The sequence below is a fragment of the Pipistrellus kuhlii genome, unplaced genomic scaffold, assembly GCF_014108245.1.
Source record: "Pipistrellus kuhlii isolate mPipKuh1 unplaced genomic scaffold, mPipKuh1.p scaffold_m20_p_21, whole genome shotgun sequence".
Classification (NCBI taxonomy): Eukaryota; Metazoa; Chordata; class Mammalia; order Chiroptera; family Vespertilionidae; genus Pipistrellus; species Pipistrellus kuhlii.
Window position 1 is genome coordinate 6,262,501 of NW_023425520.1, and position 16,900 is coordinate 6,279,400.

General features: G+C 43.3%; 1 protein-coding gene across 2 annotated transcripts in view; it reads left to right on the plus strand.

The window, feature by feature from the left end:
- The window catches only part of DOCK5 (dedicator of cytokinesis 5), a 191,695-nt gene that overhangs the window by 146,277 nt on the left and 28,518 nt on the right, over positions 1-16,900 (plus strand). For both annotated transcript variants that reach the window (XM_036450436.2, XM_036450437.2), the window contains exons 29-38: positions 66-160; positions 1,710-1,788; positions 3,294-3,394; positions 5,018-5,076; positions 5,383-5,537; positions 6,567-6,652; positions 9,402-9,561; positions 10,900-10,940; positions 12,006-12,096; positions 15,472-15,591. In XM_036450436.2, coding sequence (XP_036306329.1) covers positions 66-160; positions 1,710-1,788; positions 3,294-3,394; positions 5,018-5,076; positions 5,383-5,537; positions 6,567-6,652; positions 9,402-9,561; positions 10,900-10,940; positions 12,006-12,096; positions 15,472-15,591 — 987 coding nt within the window. The remainder of the gene's footprint in view (positions 1-65; positions 161-1,709; positions 1,789-3,293; positions 3,395-5,017; positions 5,077-5,382; positions 5,538-6,566; positions 6,653-9,401; positions 9,562-10,899; positions 10,941-12,005; positions 12,097-15,471; positions 15,592-16,900) is intronic.

Here is a 16,900-nt window from a genome sequence, read left to right on the forward strand (position 1 = left end):
ATTCTGGTGTGCCGGGAAGGACGTGTCCCCCAGTTTTCCTCCAGCCATTCCTTTGTTCTCTGCAGGACTTCCTCATGGAAACTTTTATCATGTTTAAGGATCTGATTGGAAAGAATGTCTATGCCAAAGACTGGATGGTCATGAATATGACTCAGAGCAGGTAAGCCCGCCCAGACAGGCCCGGGGCATTTGACTGAATACTGCTGACCCTTGAACAAAATGGCCTGAACTATATGGATCCACCTATATGGATTCCTTTCCATAGCACAGGAAATGTCTTTTCTCTTCCTTGCTCTGGCATCCTTTTATTGTAAGACTACAGTACATGATACATGTAACATACAAAATATGAGTTCATTGACTATTTATGTTACCAGTAAGGCTTCCAGTCAACCTTAGACTATTAGTATAATCAGCCCGCCCTCTGCATCCATGATTCCCAACTTCAGATTGAAAATACTGTTTTTGACCCACAGTTAGTTGAATCCGCCAATGTGAAACCCGAGGGTACAAAGGACTGGCTGTAGTTGAGTTTTGGGGGAGTAAAATGTTATATGAGGAATTTTGTCCGTGCCGGGGTCAGGGCCCTTAACGCCTGCATTGTTAAGGGGTCACTGCACTTGGGCCTGGTAATAAATAGCTCTCGGACTTTTGTGAAGGCCTGTGAAATCCTTTGCTCAGATCCACCATCTGTAAAGCAAGGCTCCTTCCACTTCCACGAGCCTGGTTGGTGTGCTCATGCTCCTGATTTCCCCGGCTGCCCACCGCTGCTCTGACCCTGCTCTCTACCCCCTTCTCTCTGCTGTAGTCTCCTGACCGACTCGTCAGCGTCAACTCTCCATGGCACCTGCCAGCGGCTCCATGTGGTTTTCGTCATTCTGATGCTCACAGACTTGGCATCCTGGCCCTGCCTGCTTTCCTAGCCTTCCCCCTCTGCTCTTCCCCTCTATCTCCACACAAACTGGCCGAGAAGCGTCTTCTGTCCTTCCCTTCACGCTGCTCTCCACCTGCCTGGCCTCCCCCTCGCCTCTGGCTGTCACCCTGCCACTTGCTCCTTCAGGTCCCTCTCAGGTGCCACCTGCGAAAGGAGCCTTTCTGACCTGGATGTCACCCTCTCTTCCTTTGGTTTCCCAAACCTCTTTACCCCCTCATTGAATTTTCCAGATTTTTTCTTGGGTCAAACGGCATATGGCCCCCCACCAAGGTGGAAATGTCATAAGATCAGGAACAGTTCTCTTTCAAAGCAAAACCTAAGCCAGCGCTTTGTGAATTCTGGCCCACAACCGATACTTTGGAATGGAAGTGAAGTGAACTAAATATATATGTTCTATTATAGGAACGTCAGAATTTTAAAAGAGGCAGATCAAGTAACTCATGATTCCCACCATTATTGTTAGCTCTACAAGGTCCTCAGACTTGACTAGACAAGCCCTCCCCTACTCTACACAGAGAGAGAAACATTGCGTAGACTCTGGATCGGGAGCAGCATGAGAGGGCAGAGGCTAAATTGCGATGCAGCCTTGAATGGGGCTAGTAGTCAGTTCCAGACACGGACCTGCAGTGTCCTCTGCAGACTGTGCTCTGTCATGAGGCTCCTAAGGACCTCAGCTAGTCAAGTCCAGGTTTGCGTTGCTTTGTTTGTAACATCGCTGGGAAGTGTTGCGGTGAGCATACAGGTGCCTTTCTCACCCCGTGTTTTCCTCCCCAAGGGTTTTCCTCCGCGCCATAAACCAGTTTGCTGAGGTCCTCACAAGGCGTTTCATGGATCAGGCAGGCTTTGAACTTCAGGTAAGCCTGCTACGCACCTCGTTCCTCGGATTCTCAGCCAACGCAAGAGAACCAGCTCATTTTTTTAAAAAAATATATTTTATTGATATTTCACAGAGAGGAGGAAGGGAGAGAGATAGAGAACTAGAAACGTCGATGAGAGAGAAACATCGACCAGCTGCCTCTTGCACACCCCCTACCGGGGATGTGCCCGCAACCAGTGTACATGCCCTTGACCGGAATCGAACCTGGGACCTTTCAGTCTGCAGACCAACGCTCTACCACTGAGCCAAACCGGCTTCGGCAAACCAGCTCATTTTGGAAAACATCGCCTCAGATTTTACCATTTTCAAATGCAAAAGTTTTCTTGTCCTTGGTCCTTTCCTGAAGCACATGTTTTTGTTCCTCTGTCCTCCACACATAGTCAAACAAGGATTTTTTTCCTTTCTGTGAAAACTAATTGTTAAAAAAAATAATAATGGCAGAAAATATAACTTAAGCAAAAAGAAGGAAATTGAAAGACAATCTCCTGCTGTTAACATAACCTATGTGCTCTGCCTACCGATAGTTCCATTTCTAGAGAGTGGTTTGTATGCACACTTGGTTTAAAGTCCAAAGTGATAACCAAACCGGTGGTCACTAGCTTCACATTAATTCATTCATTCATTCGGTCATCAACAAATATTAGAATATTTACATGTGCAGGGCCTGTCCTAGACCTCAGTGAAGGCACTCAGGGCCCTGCTCTCGGACCTTATGTGCTAGCCTGTGCTCTGTTGGTGACGTGCTCTGCTGGGTTGTGTCTTTATTTGTATCTGTGGAATATGAAACGTGGGGAGTCATAAGTATACATGTAGATGTGTGTATGTTTTTATGTGTATGCATATCTGTATATTCCTATGTATTTGTATGTGCAAAATGGAATTGAGCTGTGCAGTTCTTTGATAACCTCTATTAGTCTGTTTACTTTTTCTTTGATCTTCTTGATGATAGTACATATTTTTGCAATAATTTTAATAGCTGATACAGTCCATTGTCTGGCTCCTCCATGATGTATTTAGCCATATTCTCATGAACATTTAGATTGTTTCCATTTTCTCTTAGCTTAAATAGCACTTGGAGGGCCTTCCTTGTTTTCCGTATTTTTAAATAGCCATGATTTATTTTGCCAGGATAAAGTCCTGAAGTATTTACTACTTTGGAAGTTGGGCAGAATGTTAGGGCTTTTCATACATGTTGCCAGACCATTTGCTATAAATAGGTATGCTTCTTGGCAGCAGTTTGCCTTTATCCCAGGAGTAAAGACAAATATAATAGTTTGGATTTTTTTAAATTAATATTAACATGTTAGTATTAATATGGCGTTAATATCTTCAGGGCTGAATAATTGAGACACACGAAAGTAAAAGAAGTCTTGTGGATTTTAAAAATTAAATCCCCACTTGCGCTATATGGCACTGTTTTGTGATGACCCTTATTAATGTCATTTTCCTTTTCTTCTCACCCACATAATTAATTCTGAACAGCTCTGGAACAATTATTTCCATTTGGCAGTAGCATTTCTCACCCACGAGTCCCTTCAGCTTGAAACCTTCTCTCAAGCCAAGCGCACCAAAATTATGAAAAAGTGAGTGTTCTCTCAAACTTGCTTAAGATGAGGTTGGTGATATTTTCCATTTCAGAACAAGATGTTGGGTGTCACAGACATTACTGTCCACTGGGTGCCATGTTGTTATTGAGGCAACTCTTATAAGTATTTCATCAATTTTTTCAGATTCACTTCTTTTCCCAAGGGCCCCTTCATTTTCCCATCACCCATCACATTTTGTGGGAACAGCTGGCCCTCTGCTGGCAGATTGTCCAAATTGCAGGCACAGTATCTCTTCCTCTTTGGTGCTTCACAAAACTGGCTCCTTCGTGCCTCTCAGTCCCTTGGGCACAGAAGCCAAGTCTGACACATCACCTAGGCAGGCCTGCAGATTTCTGCTCGGAATTCAAAACACACTCACACATGAGCGTGATGAAAGCTCAGGGAAGCTTTCCATTGCTTTCGTCTCGGGTCTGTTTCGGAATTTGAGAGCCCAGAAACTCCAAGGCTGTGCAGTTAGGAACAACTTGAGGAATTTATCATTTAAAGGCTGTGAAATTTTGGCTCTTTGAAAACACAGTGATTGTGTTTTCAAAGATAAAAGTAAAATGTATAGATTTCTCTGTGAAGTGAGTATCAAAAGATGGTAGATTTTTAAGATGGATACCTGAATCTCTCTCTTTAGAATATCTTACATGACACAGTTTCTTTCAAGGATAGGTTTGGTTTTGGTTGGATATCTGTAATTGAAGTTTTTATACTGGCTTCTGAAGGCAGCTCCAAAGGAGGAATTTGACAAACAGTTTGGTGCAGTAGTCACATGAGTAGACAAAAACGTAGAGCCGAGCTTGTAGGATGGTCGTAGGTACCTATTGGAGTCCCCTGGGAACGTTTGCAGTATCTGCTGTGACCCTCCTGCTCCTGGTTTTCCAAGCCCCAGACTCTGATCTGGCTTGGTGTGTTGCGGAGTAGCCAGGCATATGTATTCTTCAGGAGAGTTCCAGGTCATTCTTAGCCACTGACCCCAAGTCTAAATCAGTGTTTCTGACTTTTATATCCCCACTATCAACTCCTCTAAGTAACCTTTTTAGAAATTGTTTTTCTAGTCACACCCCCAATGAATATTGACCCAATAAATATTGTATATGCATATCTGTTTATATGCTATTGTATACCTACACTTTATTCATGAAAACAGCAGGCTTTTATGCCCCCAACAGCCAATTTTCACCTCTTCGGGAGCAGTATCCCCCCATTGAGAATGTATGTCCAGAGCTTTCCAATGCGGTATGAGACATGGTTACTCAAATATAAGTATATAAATTCTGCATGGTCCCATTACTGTATAAATCATACCCCCATCATCCTTCCCAACAGTATTTCTGTTTTGTATTTCTTTGCTTAACAGCAGCCAGAGTGCTTCTCACTCTGCTCCCTTCGGCCAGTTCGTCAGCCTCGTCTTCTCACTTACCCTCAATGCTTGTGCTGGCCCCTCCTGCTGTTGAAGTGCCCCCTCTGTGGGGTTCCGCGAGGCTTGGTTAGGTATCAAAACCCGCCTTCCACGTGACCTAGCAGAACATAGGACATTTTTATTCTCCTCGTTTTATTATAGGTACTTATTTTCACTGCAGATGATTTTCTTGCTTATGTCCTTCTTCCTAGATATGGGGACATGAGAAAAGAAATTGGCTTTAGGATCCGGGACATGTGGTATAACCTGGGTGAGTGTATGACCTTGAACGAGCCCACATACACCTGTGTGATGAGTATGCCATGATGGACTCTTTTTTTTAATTTTAATTCCAATAACCCTCAGATTAATTAGTCTCTGTGTTGGAAGTGAATGTTGACTCTTGGTCTCTTGTTATGATGTCCACTTGTTGTCAGAATACAGTATGAAGTCACCCAAGTCTGAATGGAGTTTATCTACCCACATAAACGTACTCTTTTCTCAAGGGCCCTGTGGAGGAAGATTGTAATGCTTTACCTTCAGTGAAATTATTTTTTATTTTCTACTTTCATTTCAGGTCCCCACAAAATCAAATTCATCCCGTCCATGGTGGGCCCCATTCTGGAGGTCACGTTGACCCCTGAAATAGAGCTTCGCAAAGCCACCATCCCCATTTTCTTTGATATGATGCAGTGTGAGTTCAATTTCAGTGGAAATGGCAATTTCCATATGGTAAGAGGTGTAGACCTATAATTTTACCAATGAACATAGTCAACTCTTATTTATTTTCTTACTGTATAGAGAAGCCATACCTGAATAATACAAAACAAAGTAGGTCTACAAATGTTCTTTTACATTTCACTTTGTAAGGCAATTAGGGATAGGAGCAGATATTCCAACCCAGGCTGGCCACAAAGCAGTTTTTTTGCTACTGGAGTTTCCTAAAGCAGCCTCTATCCTATATAATAAAAGGCTAATATGCACATTGTCCCCTTGGGAATTCAACCGACTGGGAATTCTACTGCCAGCTATGATGTGAGCTGACCACCAGGGCATGGCACAAAATGAATGAAAGCCCCAGCCAGCAGACATGGGAAGGAAAGCCCTGGTCGGCCCTGATTATCGCCCAGGCCTAGGGGCACTACCCGTGCACAAATTTTATGCACCGGGCCTCTAGTCTCCAGATAATTAAAATTGGACTTCGTGCACATTAATCCTATTTGTTGTAGCACAGAAGAGAGAGTAAGGAGGTGAAATTTGGGGTAGGGGGAGGAGACTGATGCAGCAGTGTCTAGTTTAGTGATCTCTGTGTGCCTGATATATTTTTTCTTTATTTTATTTCTTTTACCTACAACATGCATTAATATCAAAAGGAAGATTTTGCAGCTCTACAGCTATGCAAAATCAGAAAAAAATCAATCCCATTTGCAAGACTACGACAAGAACCAAAAATAAAATAGAAAATCAGAATCATTAGGCTATTTTTACATGCATAGTTGTGATAAGAAAATAATGTTTTGGGTAATTATTTTGTGCAAATGTAAAGCAAAGAGTAAAGTAGCATGAGGCTACATTAGAAAGTTTTGATGGGGCTCCGGTGTCCTATAATGGACAATATGACGAGTAGTCTTCCTCTGTATACGCTGGAACTAATTCACAGTTAAAAAGGGGTTGGGCAGGTCTACAAGGAATGGCTGGGTGTTGCTCATGTCCTCTTCTAAGGGTAAGACGTCTCCTGTGAAATTCTGCCTCTGCTTTCAGTTTGAGAATGAGCTGATCACAAAGCTGGACCAAGAGGTGGAAGGGGGCAAAGGAGATGAGCAGTACAAGGTCCTTCTGGAAAAACTGTGAGTATTTCAGACACCAAACCTCAAGTTGCTGACATCATTTAGAAGTGGATAAAAACAGGTTTCCCCTGCGCTTACAGGTCCACTGATAGTCACAGAATCGTTGGGGTTACCACTCCAATTGGTTCTCGGTGGGGGTCAGTGATACTTGCTTATCGGACATGAGCCCAATGCCCATGTTTCCCTGGCCAACTGGGCCATCAAGAACAGAGCAGGCAGAGGGAGGGAGAGATGTCCAAAGCATTTTGCCCAGGGTTTGAATTGACAAACTTCATCAACAGTGATAACACCTCTAATTATGGCTTTAAATCAACAATTTCAAGAATGGAGAGAAGCCGAGACCGGTTTGGCTCAATGGATAGAGCGTCGGCTTGGGGACTGAAGAGACCCGGGTTCGATTCCGGTCAAGGGCATATACCTTGGTTGTGGGCATATCCCCAGTAGGGGGTGTGCAAGAGGCAGCTGATCGATGACTCTCTCTCATTGATGTTTCTAACTCTCTATCTCTCTCCCTTCCTCTCTGTACAAAATCAATAAAATATTTAAAAAAAAAGAATGGAGAGAAAAAGAAAACATTTCAAGGTCCACTTTTCATTTTAAAATACCCTATTCCCTGCTCTGGTCAGTGTGGCTCAGTTGGTTGAATGTCATCCCATGCACCAAGAGGTCACCAGTTCTTTTTCTGGTCAGGGCACATGCCTGGCCTTCAGGCTCAATCCCCAGTAGGGGGCATGCAGGAGGCAGCTCATAGATATTTCTTTTTCTGTCTTTTTCTCTCTGTCTCTCTCATCTGTTTTTAAAATCAATTTAAAAAAATGTATTTAATAAAATACTCTATGCCCTGGAGGACCTCTAAGAACACCAGTAATATCTTCAGCAAGGTTGGTCTTTTCACTGCCCTTATCCCCCTCTCGCCAGAATCCAACATTCATTCCCGCTCTGTGCTCACATTACCATTCCTACTCCCCACCCACCCACATCCCCAGAGATCTTTACCCTCACACTCCTGCCCTCCTAACTGTCCATCTCATATACAGAATTGCAGTATAAAAAGAATGGTTAAAACAATTGCATGTTGGAATTAGAGAGAGATTGGGTTTCAAATCCTGTTTCTCCACATTCTAGGAGTTTGACTTTGGACAAGTCACATAACCTGTCCAGCACCTCATTTTCCCCCTCCACAACAATAGGACTGTATTTTGGTATTGTGGTGAGGATGAATCGGGATAATGCATTTTCACCGCGTCTGTTACAGATTTCATGCTAAAAAATGTTGGCTGCTCTGGGTTTTTGCTGATTACTATTTTCTTTCCTTCCATCATCCAGGGTTGTAACTATTCTAGACTATTTATGCCTTGTGTTCTCTGAACTTTTCTGATGCTGACCAACTTGTGGGAGGTGTGCCTGGATCATTTCGTTATTCACCTGTTTGGGGGAGTGTTGTGCACTAGACTGTGCTTGAGGACAAGTCTCCCAATTTTGTTTTGTTTTTTAAGATTTTTTTTTAAAGAACCAGCACAATGGGTACTCAGAAATGAATTGATGACTCATTTGTATTTTAATGAATTGATGACTCATCTGTATTTAAGGAACCAGAAGTTTTTCTTACATTGTTTTTTTTAATACATTTTATTGATTTTTTACAGAGAGGAAAGGAGAGGGATAGAGAGCTAAAAACATCAATGAGAGAGAAACATCAATCAGCTGCCTCCTGCACACCCCCTACTGGGGATGTGCCCGCAACCAAGATACATGCCCTTGACCGGAATCGAACCTGGGACCCTTCAATCCACAGGTTGATGTTCTGTCCACTGAGCCAAACCAGTTTTGGCTCTTATATTGTTTTTAATGGCTAATAAAATAATTTGTTGATCTTTTTACCCTGTTTTTATTAGATCTGCCTATTCAAATTGGCTTTAAACCTCCCAGCTTTTTACTTTTACAATTCTGATCTCATACATGAATTAAAATGGAGAAATTACTCACACATTGAAACAAACCGAAAATATTTACAAATGTGAATATTTTTTAGTCCTATAGCTGATTTTTCACATAAATACCTTATTTTGTTCTTATTTTTATTTTTCCTGGATCACTGCCTCAGAAAAACATGGCCGCATAAATCTCCAGTACCCAAGAATAATTCTAGATCCAGACTAATTCTTTGAACACATCTTCCTTTTCTTTTTCTGTTGCTCCCGAGTTTTTTTCTAATTGTTTAATATAAGAAGCTCCTATAAACATCTTTTCTCTAAAGAAAGAGGATTTAGTCTCAGTCTTATTTCCAACCTTCTCTTTTTTTCTGAAAATAACCCTTTATCTGAAGAACCACATGTCTGGGTTTATGCTAGATTCCCAGGATCCTCTAGGCCGGACATTCACACACAGCTCACCAGAATGCCCACAGAATAAAGACAGGAAAGATTATTTCTTGCAACCGAGGAGAGTGATCAGAAAGCATACACAAACCTTGGGGCAAAGGTTCTTGTTTTTTGTGGTATTGACAAGAAAACAAAAACCAACAACAACAACAAAATACAGTTGCAAATCCAAAGAAAGGCACTGTGGGCTGCGATTCTAGGTGATGGTGGGGTTTGAGCTGAAGAGATCATGCACCTGGAGTAATTGTGTTACCTGAAGCGCCTGTGTCTCATCTGGCGCCACCTGCTGCTAGGACCTTGGACAGCGCTTATAAATGGTGCTGGAATGACTGGATGACATGGGCATTTGTCTCGACTCCACCCTCCAGGCTCCTAGAACATTTCCGGAAACACAAATACCTCTCCAGCTCAGGAGAACGATTCGCGCTCCTGCTCAGCAGCCTCCTGGAGAACCTCTTGGACTACAGGACCATCATCATGCATGACGAGAGCAAGGAAAACCGGATGAGCTGCACTGTCAATGTGCTGGTAGGTGCCACACCTCTAGGATGGCGGGAGGGCACTGCAGGCTTCCCCTGCACCACACACATCAGCTCCAGGTCGATCTCACAGACACAAAGACCCGGGGCCACCTTTCTGGAGTCTGTTCTGCCGAGTCTAATGGGAGCAGCCTCCTCATTGTTGCAGAAACCAGCACACACAGACTTTGAGGATAAATTTGAAAACAGGAATGCAAAATGCAGCATATAAGATCTTAACTCGGCTCTCTTTCTAAGGGCCATTCTCAACTGGTGTCTCTGCCTTGTTTACATGTCGTTGCTTCATTGTTGGAATTACTGGGCACAGACGAACATGGGTGAGAAACACTGCACCATGAGTAGAGTGTTAGTTCCTGAAAACCTCATGATGCTAGAATTCTTTGGTCTCGCCTTTCCCTAGACCAGTGTTTCCCCAAGTGTGGTACGTGTTCCCCCAGGGGTACGGGAAGAGTTTGGTGGGGGTACGCATTGCACCGGAGTTTGGTGGGGGTATGCATTGCACTGTGCTTAGCTGCGCCTAATTCTACGTTCCCGTGAGTACGAGGGGTACTCAGCACTACGAAAATTATAGAAGGGGTACACATATGTCAAAAGTTTGGGAAACACTGCTAGACATACGTATCAGGGACCTCCAATCTCAGGTTTGGGCTGCCACTCCGCTGCTTACTGAAAACCCAGACCACTGCCCTCGTTTCTCTGAGAAAGCAAGTGCCAGGTGACGAGGAAAAGCCAGCTTCCTGTTCCTTTGGAAGAGTGGGGAACCTTTTCTCTGCCAAGGGCCATGTGGATATTTATAACATCCTTCCTGGGCCATACAAAATTATCAGCTTAACAACTAGCCTGCTATATTTGGTCAGACATTTAATTAACTCACTCCTAATGCCTTGGCAAGGCCAGACCAAATGACTTTGTGGGCCTTATAAGATAAGGGGACCAGACGTCCCACTTTTGGCGGGACAGTCCAGATTTTTAACAATTTGTCCAGCATCCAGCGGCATTTTTAAAAAGTACCGATTTTGGACAAACTGTTAAAAATCGGGATGTCTGGTCACCTTATTATAAGGCCAAGGGCTGGAATTTCCCCGCCCTTGATTTAAAAAGTTCCCAAGTTCCTCAGAAGCATGGTTCTGCACAATCCTTCAACTTATCTTCTGTGTAAATATTTGTTATTTTTCTTTAACCAATATTCCTGGGGACATTTGTCAAAGGAAAATAATAAACTCTTTGGAGAAGTGGCACTGTTGAAAAAAATAGCTATTTGGCCATTTTCATGGCAAATTAGTCAATAACTCTTGATTTATATTGGTATCTTGTACTTTTTTAATAGAACTTTTATAAAGAAAAGAAGAGAGAAGACATATATATAAGGTAAGCTGAGGGGAATGTCTGCTTTTTCTTTTATGTCGTGACTTTGCTATTTTTTCAGTCAACAAACACTAAGCACCAAACCCATGCTTGCTGCTTTGAGACACCAAAAAGCATGTGATATCCCCCCTTCCCAGTGTAGACTGTTTAAACCACATGTGTCAAACACAAGGCCCGCGGGCCAAATCCGTCCCGCCAGGCCTTGCAGTGTGGCCCGCACCGCGCTGTCATCACTGCAGTCCGCTGCGTTTCCATCACAATGACAGTTTATGACTGTTCAGTAAACCATTCGGCCCGCGATTTAGGCTGGATTTTAGATTTTGGCCCCTTCTCTGATTGAGTTCGACACCCCTAGTTTAAACAGACACTCAGTAAGTGCCGTACAAGGGAGTGCGTAGGGAGGATGGTGTAGTTCCAGGGAAGGGGGGGGAGATGCCGGCCGAGGCGATCAGGAAAGTCTGCCCAGGGAGAGTCATGAGGATTTGCCTGGAACCCAGCAAGCCCTGAGTATGGAAGACACTTGGACATAATTCATGTGCCTTTTCTTGCGGGAGAGCCATAGCTCTTATTAGCTTCTCACAGGGGTCCCTGGCCTACAGATAAATAAGTAAGAAGAGTGTAAAGTAGAGTAGATGGAATAGAAAGACACACAGGCAGGCAGCAGCTGCAAGGGTTACAGGAATAGGGAGGTAGGAAGCAAGGGATTCTTCTGCCCAAGAGGAAGGACTAGGGGGAGAAGAGGTGGGAACGCAGGCTGCGGCTTGTTTGTGGAATGAGCTGAAGGCCAGAGCAGCTCCCCAGCGACTAAATGCCCCCTTCACCCAGCCAGTGAGGCTCAGTGGTTGAGCCTTGACCCGGGAGCCAAGAGGTCACAGTTCAATCCCAGGTCAGGACACATGCCTGGGTTGCTGGTTCCATCCCCAGTAGGGTACGTGCAGGAGGCAACCTATCGATGTTCCTCTCTCATCGATGTTTCTACCCCTCCACCTCTTCTCCCTTCTTCTCTCTCTAAAAATCAATAAAAACATTTAAAACAAACAAACCAAAAACGCCCCCTTCTTACCCCAGGTACTTGTACAAGCTGCGGGATTTGCACCGAGACTGTGAGAACTACACGGAGGCCGCCTACACGCTGCTCCTGCACGCCGAGCTGCTGCAGGTGAGTGGGCTGGGCTGCTCATTCAGCACAGGGCACGGCAGCACGTCTGCTGTCCACTCCTGGGGACCAAGTCCTACATGCTTCGTAATTCTGATGGGAATGATCCTTATTCCAGAGAAATCCTTTCACCCAAGCATGTTTTTAAACCCTCTAATTAGGCACAGCTGACTTTCAGATCAAGTTCGAGAAAAGGTCCGTTATCATTGGGTGAAGGCATGAAGAAGTGATCCCACTGATTTTAAAATCCTTAGGAAGCAGAGCAGAACTTACAGGTCCCTAGTAATCAACACTATAATTGAAGAAACAAACATCCATCAATGAATAAATGTAAAAAAAATGTGTACAACCACGGAGACATGAGTTGTAAGTAAATACGGTGCCACAGAAGTTTTCTCTCTATACTCACTAAGTACATTTATAGTGTGTTGTGGATATAAATACATCTACATGTCATGGATCTCAAATAATTATTTCTGGCTCTGACCTTTCCTCCAAGTTCAGATGCAGGAATAAACTGTTCTTTCAGCATCAGTCTCTCAGTGACTAGGAGACAGCACACACTTCACCTATCAGTCACAGAAGCTGTGATTTCTCACTGTCTGGATCCACTTTATGTGCCTTTCTCCCCTTTTCGCTAAAGGGGACTACCTTCTACCCAGTGTCTCAGACAAGCACTTGTCATTATCTTTTATTCATCCCCTCCCACATTTTCCACCATCAAGAGCTGTGGACCCTCTGTGCACGGTTTTAAAAAAGCTCTCCTGCGAAACCGGTTTGGCTCAGTGGATAGAGTGTCGGCCTGCGGACTGAAAGGTCCCAGGTTCGATTCCAGTCAAGGACATGTACCTTGGTTGCGGGCACATCCCCAGTGGGGGGGGTGCAAGAGGCAGCTGATCAATGATTCTCTCTCATTGATATTTCTAACTCTCTATCCCTCTCTTTTCCTCTTTGTAAAAAAAACAATAAAATATATTAAAAATATAAATATAAATAAAAAAGCTTTCCTTTTTTTTAAGTTGTGATATAATTGACATATAACACTGTGTACATTTAAGGTGCACATGTTGATTTGATACATTTATCTATTGCAATATAATTACCACTATAACTAATACTTCTATCATGTCACATAATTATCATTTATTTTTTTTGCAGTGGGAACAATTAAGATCTAGACTCCTGGCAACCTTGAAGTCTATAAGACAATATTGTTGGCTGTAATCACTGTGCTGTGTGTTAGATCTTTGGTAACTTGTTTATCTACTGGCTACAAGTTTGTAACATTAAACCCCATCCTCCCCAGTCCTGGTAACAACCATTCTGCATTCTGTTTTCATAAATTAAGCTTACTTTATTTACTTTTAAATATATTGCAGCAGTTTTCAACCTGTGGGGTCGCCTAAGACCATTGGAAAACACAGATATTTACATTATGATTCATTAACAGTAGCAAAATTACAGTTATGAAATAGCAACAAAAATAGTTTTATGGTTGGGAGTCACCACAACATGAGGAACTGTATTAAAAGGTCGCGGCATTAGGAAGGTTGAGAACCACTGTAAAGCTTTATCATGAAAAACAGGAATCCTTTACCTCACCCTTCCCCAAGGCAGCTATTCGCCACTCCTATTCAGAGTTGAGGCACTAAAGTTTTACTGCATATGGATTAGAGGAGGCTTGTTGACTGTGGGATGATCAGAAAGAAACCCTGGTATTCGTAGCCATAGATGTTTTTATTCATGCTGCTCAGAAAATTAAATTCTCCTATCCTGGCATAGTAGGGTATGAGATGTGGATACAACTTTTCCCCCCAGATAGCTACTCACTAGGGATGTGTGATATAGTCCATATTTTCTCATTCATACAAGATCCCTCTTTATCCTGTACTAAATCCCAGTACGGGGTGGGGAGAGTCTCTGTTTATTTTATATACTTTTGCATTAGTCTGTCAATTTGTGTATCAATACCACACTCTTAATTATTAATTCTTTTTAAAAAATTTATTTTTATTGATTTCAGAGAGGAAGAGAGAGATAGGACTATCAATGATGAAAGAGAACCATTGATTGTCTGCCTCTTACATGCTCCCTCCTGGCTTTGACTGTGCCCTTGACTAGAACAGAACTCGGGACCCTTCAGTCCACAGGCCACCGCTTTAAACACTGAACCAAACCAGCTAGGGTAGCGGTCAGCAAACTGTGGCTCTCGAGCCACATGCAGCTCTTTGGCCCTTAGAGTGTGGCTCTTCCACAAAATACCATGGCCTGGGTGAGTCTATTTTGAAGAAATGGCATTAGAAGAAGCTTAAGTTTTAAATATTTGGCTTTCAAAAAAAAATTCCAATTGTTGATATTTGGCTCTGTTGACTAATGAATTTGAGACCACTGAGCTAGGGCTATTAATTCTTCATAGTATGTTTTATTACCTGGTAGTTAATAAAACTGTCTTCATTGCTCTTCTTTTTCTGAGTTTTCTGCCTAGTTCTTTTTACTTAATTTTCCACATTGACTTTGAAATCATAAATTTTAAATTTTAATTTAGGGAGAATTTTCCTGTTTAGGAAAAATTTAAGAATTTTCTTATCCAAAACTATGATATGACTTCCCATTGTTCAAGTGTGCTTTTGTGCCCTTCAGTGGTGGGTTAAATTTTTCTGCATAGAGTCTCTATTTTCCTTGTTATGTTGATTCCTTGATACCTTTTCTTTTTAGGTAAGTTGTAGTAAAAACACACGTAACATAAAATTTGCTATCTTAACCATTTTAAGTGTACAGTTCAATGGCATTAAGTACATTCACATCGTTGTGCCTGGATATTGTGTCATTTTGCATTTATTCATGTTGGGTTCTTGTGTCTTCAGCATAGTTATGTCTTCATGTGAAACCTACCTCTAAACTATTTCTAAATATGTCAGTTTTTTAATCCTCTAAATTGACTTAATTCTCTGTACTTTTGGTAGTTTTTCAGTTGGCACCCTTCGTAAAAGCTTTGATTGTGAAGAATACAATCATTGTACACAGGGGCAATTTTACCCCTTCCTTTTCGCCTTTATTCTCCCGATCTCTCCCTATTGTCTACTGTGCGGATGCCTGCAGTACAGAGTTCGCAGGCGCTGCGCTGGCTGGCGGGAGCGCCTGGTTCCCCACTCACGTGGGGATGGCTGGAGTGTGTCCATCACATGGCCCTTGTTTTCAAGCTGGCATGGATTATGTCTGTGGGTGCAGTTTTTTGTCTTAGGAATAAATCTAAACCGCAATATGGGTGAGTCACAGATGCATGCGATGCTTCGGTGCCTTTTAAAAGCCCAGTCAGTGTGTGTTAACCTCCTTTAGTGAATGGCTGTGTCGCATTAATCTCTTTCGTTTGCTTTGCAGTGGTCTGACAAGCCCTGTGTGCCCCACCTGCTTCAGAGGGACAGCTACTACGTGTACACCCAGCAGGAGCTGAAGGAGAAGCTGTATCAAGAAATCATATCTTATTTTGACAAAGGCAAAGTGAGTGTGGGATCACTTGTTTTATATTTGGGGGGTAAGGGGGAGAATGGCAGCAGGACCACAGTGCCCTTTGGATGCCGACCAGCTAGAGCCAGTGCAGAACCCACCGTGAAGGCCATGGTCCCATCAGTCACCCCTTGCTTCAGACGCCACAGTTCAGGAGTCCCCATGTCCACATTTCTGACTACTTGGCTATAAATTTTGGGGAGTCCTACAGCCCCCTCAGGTCTGATAATATGCTGGAACAGCAACCACAACTAGGTAAAATGCTGCACTTACGATTACAGTTTTATCTTGAAGGACGCAAATCAGGGCCAGCAGAGTGAAGAAGTGCCTAGGGCAGAGCTTCTGTTTCCCTCTCCGTGGATTCAGAGCACATCACCCGCCAGGGGGCGCTCACTGTATGAGCCACTGTATGGGGTTGTTATTGGGGTTTTATTCTGTAGGCTTGATTGATGGAATCATTGACCCCGTGAGTGGACTCAGTCTCCAGCCCACCCTTCTCCCTTTGGGTCTGGCTAATGTCATGTAGCTCAAGGCCCCAGCCCTCTAATCACATGGGTGGGGTTTTTTTGGGGGGACGGGGCAAGGGGCCCACCATTCACCTCAGTAGCATAAACTCGGGTGTGGTTGGAGGGTCTGCCATGAATAACCAAGACACTCCTGTCACTGGGGAAATTCCAAGGGTTTAGGAGCTTCTTCCCAGGACTCAGGACGAAAACCAGACACGTTTCTCATTGGACAGTGATGATTTAGACTTATTCTTTATTATCCCCATATGTACCTTTGAATCCTGGTATTTTTAACAGGAGAGAAAATAAATAAATAAATAAATAAATAAATAAATAAATAAATAAATAAATAAATGTAAGAAGGGCAATAAAGATCCATTATCTTACTGACACTTAGCCCACCCAATGGAGAATACAATGGGCAGCTTTCACTCTCAGTAATCTTAACTTCCCCTCTGAAATACTGCTGTGGATGGGAACCAGTGCTGCCCCTTGCAGAGCATTCTCTAGCAGGGGTCAGAGGAGTCTGATCCGGCCCGCCAGGTTTTTTGGGCAGTGAGCACAGCCGAGGTGTTACAGTAGGAATTAGTAGTTCATATAGCCTGGCCCTCCAGCTCTCTGAGGGACTGTGATCTGGCCCCCACTTTAAAAAGTTTGAGGACGCCTGCTCTAGAGATTGTTGGCTAACCCCTGGTGCATATCCAGCATCCAGATCACGCCCTGCTGGCCCCATACGCTCTAAGTAATGACCAACTTAGATGCCGACAGGGGCGAGAAGGTAAAATAAACATAGGAAC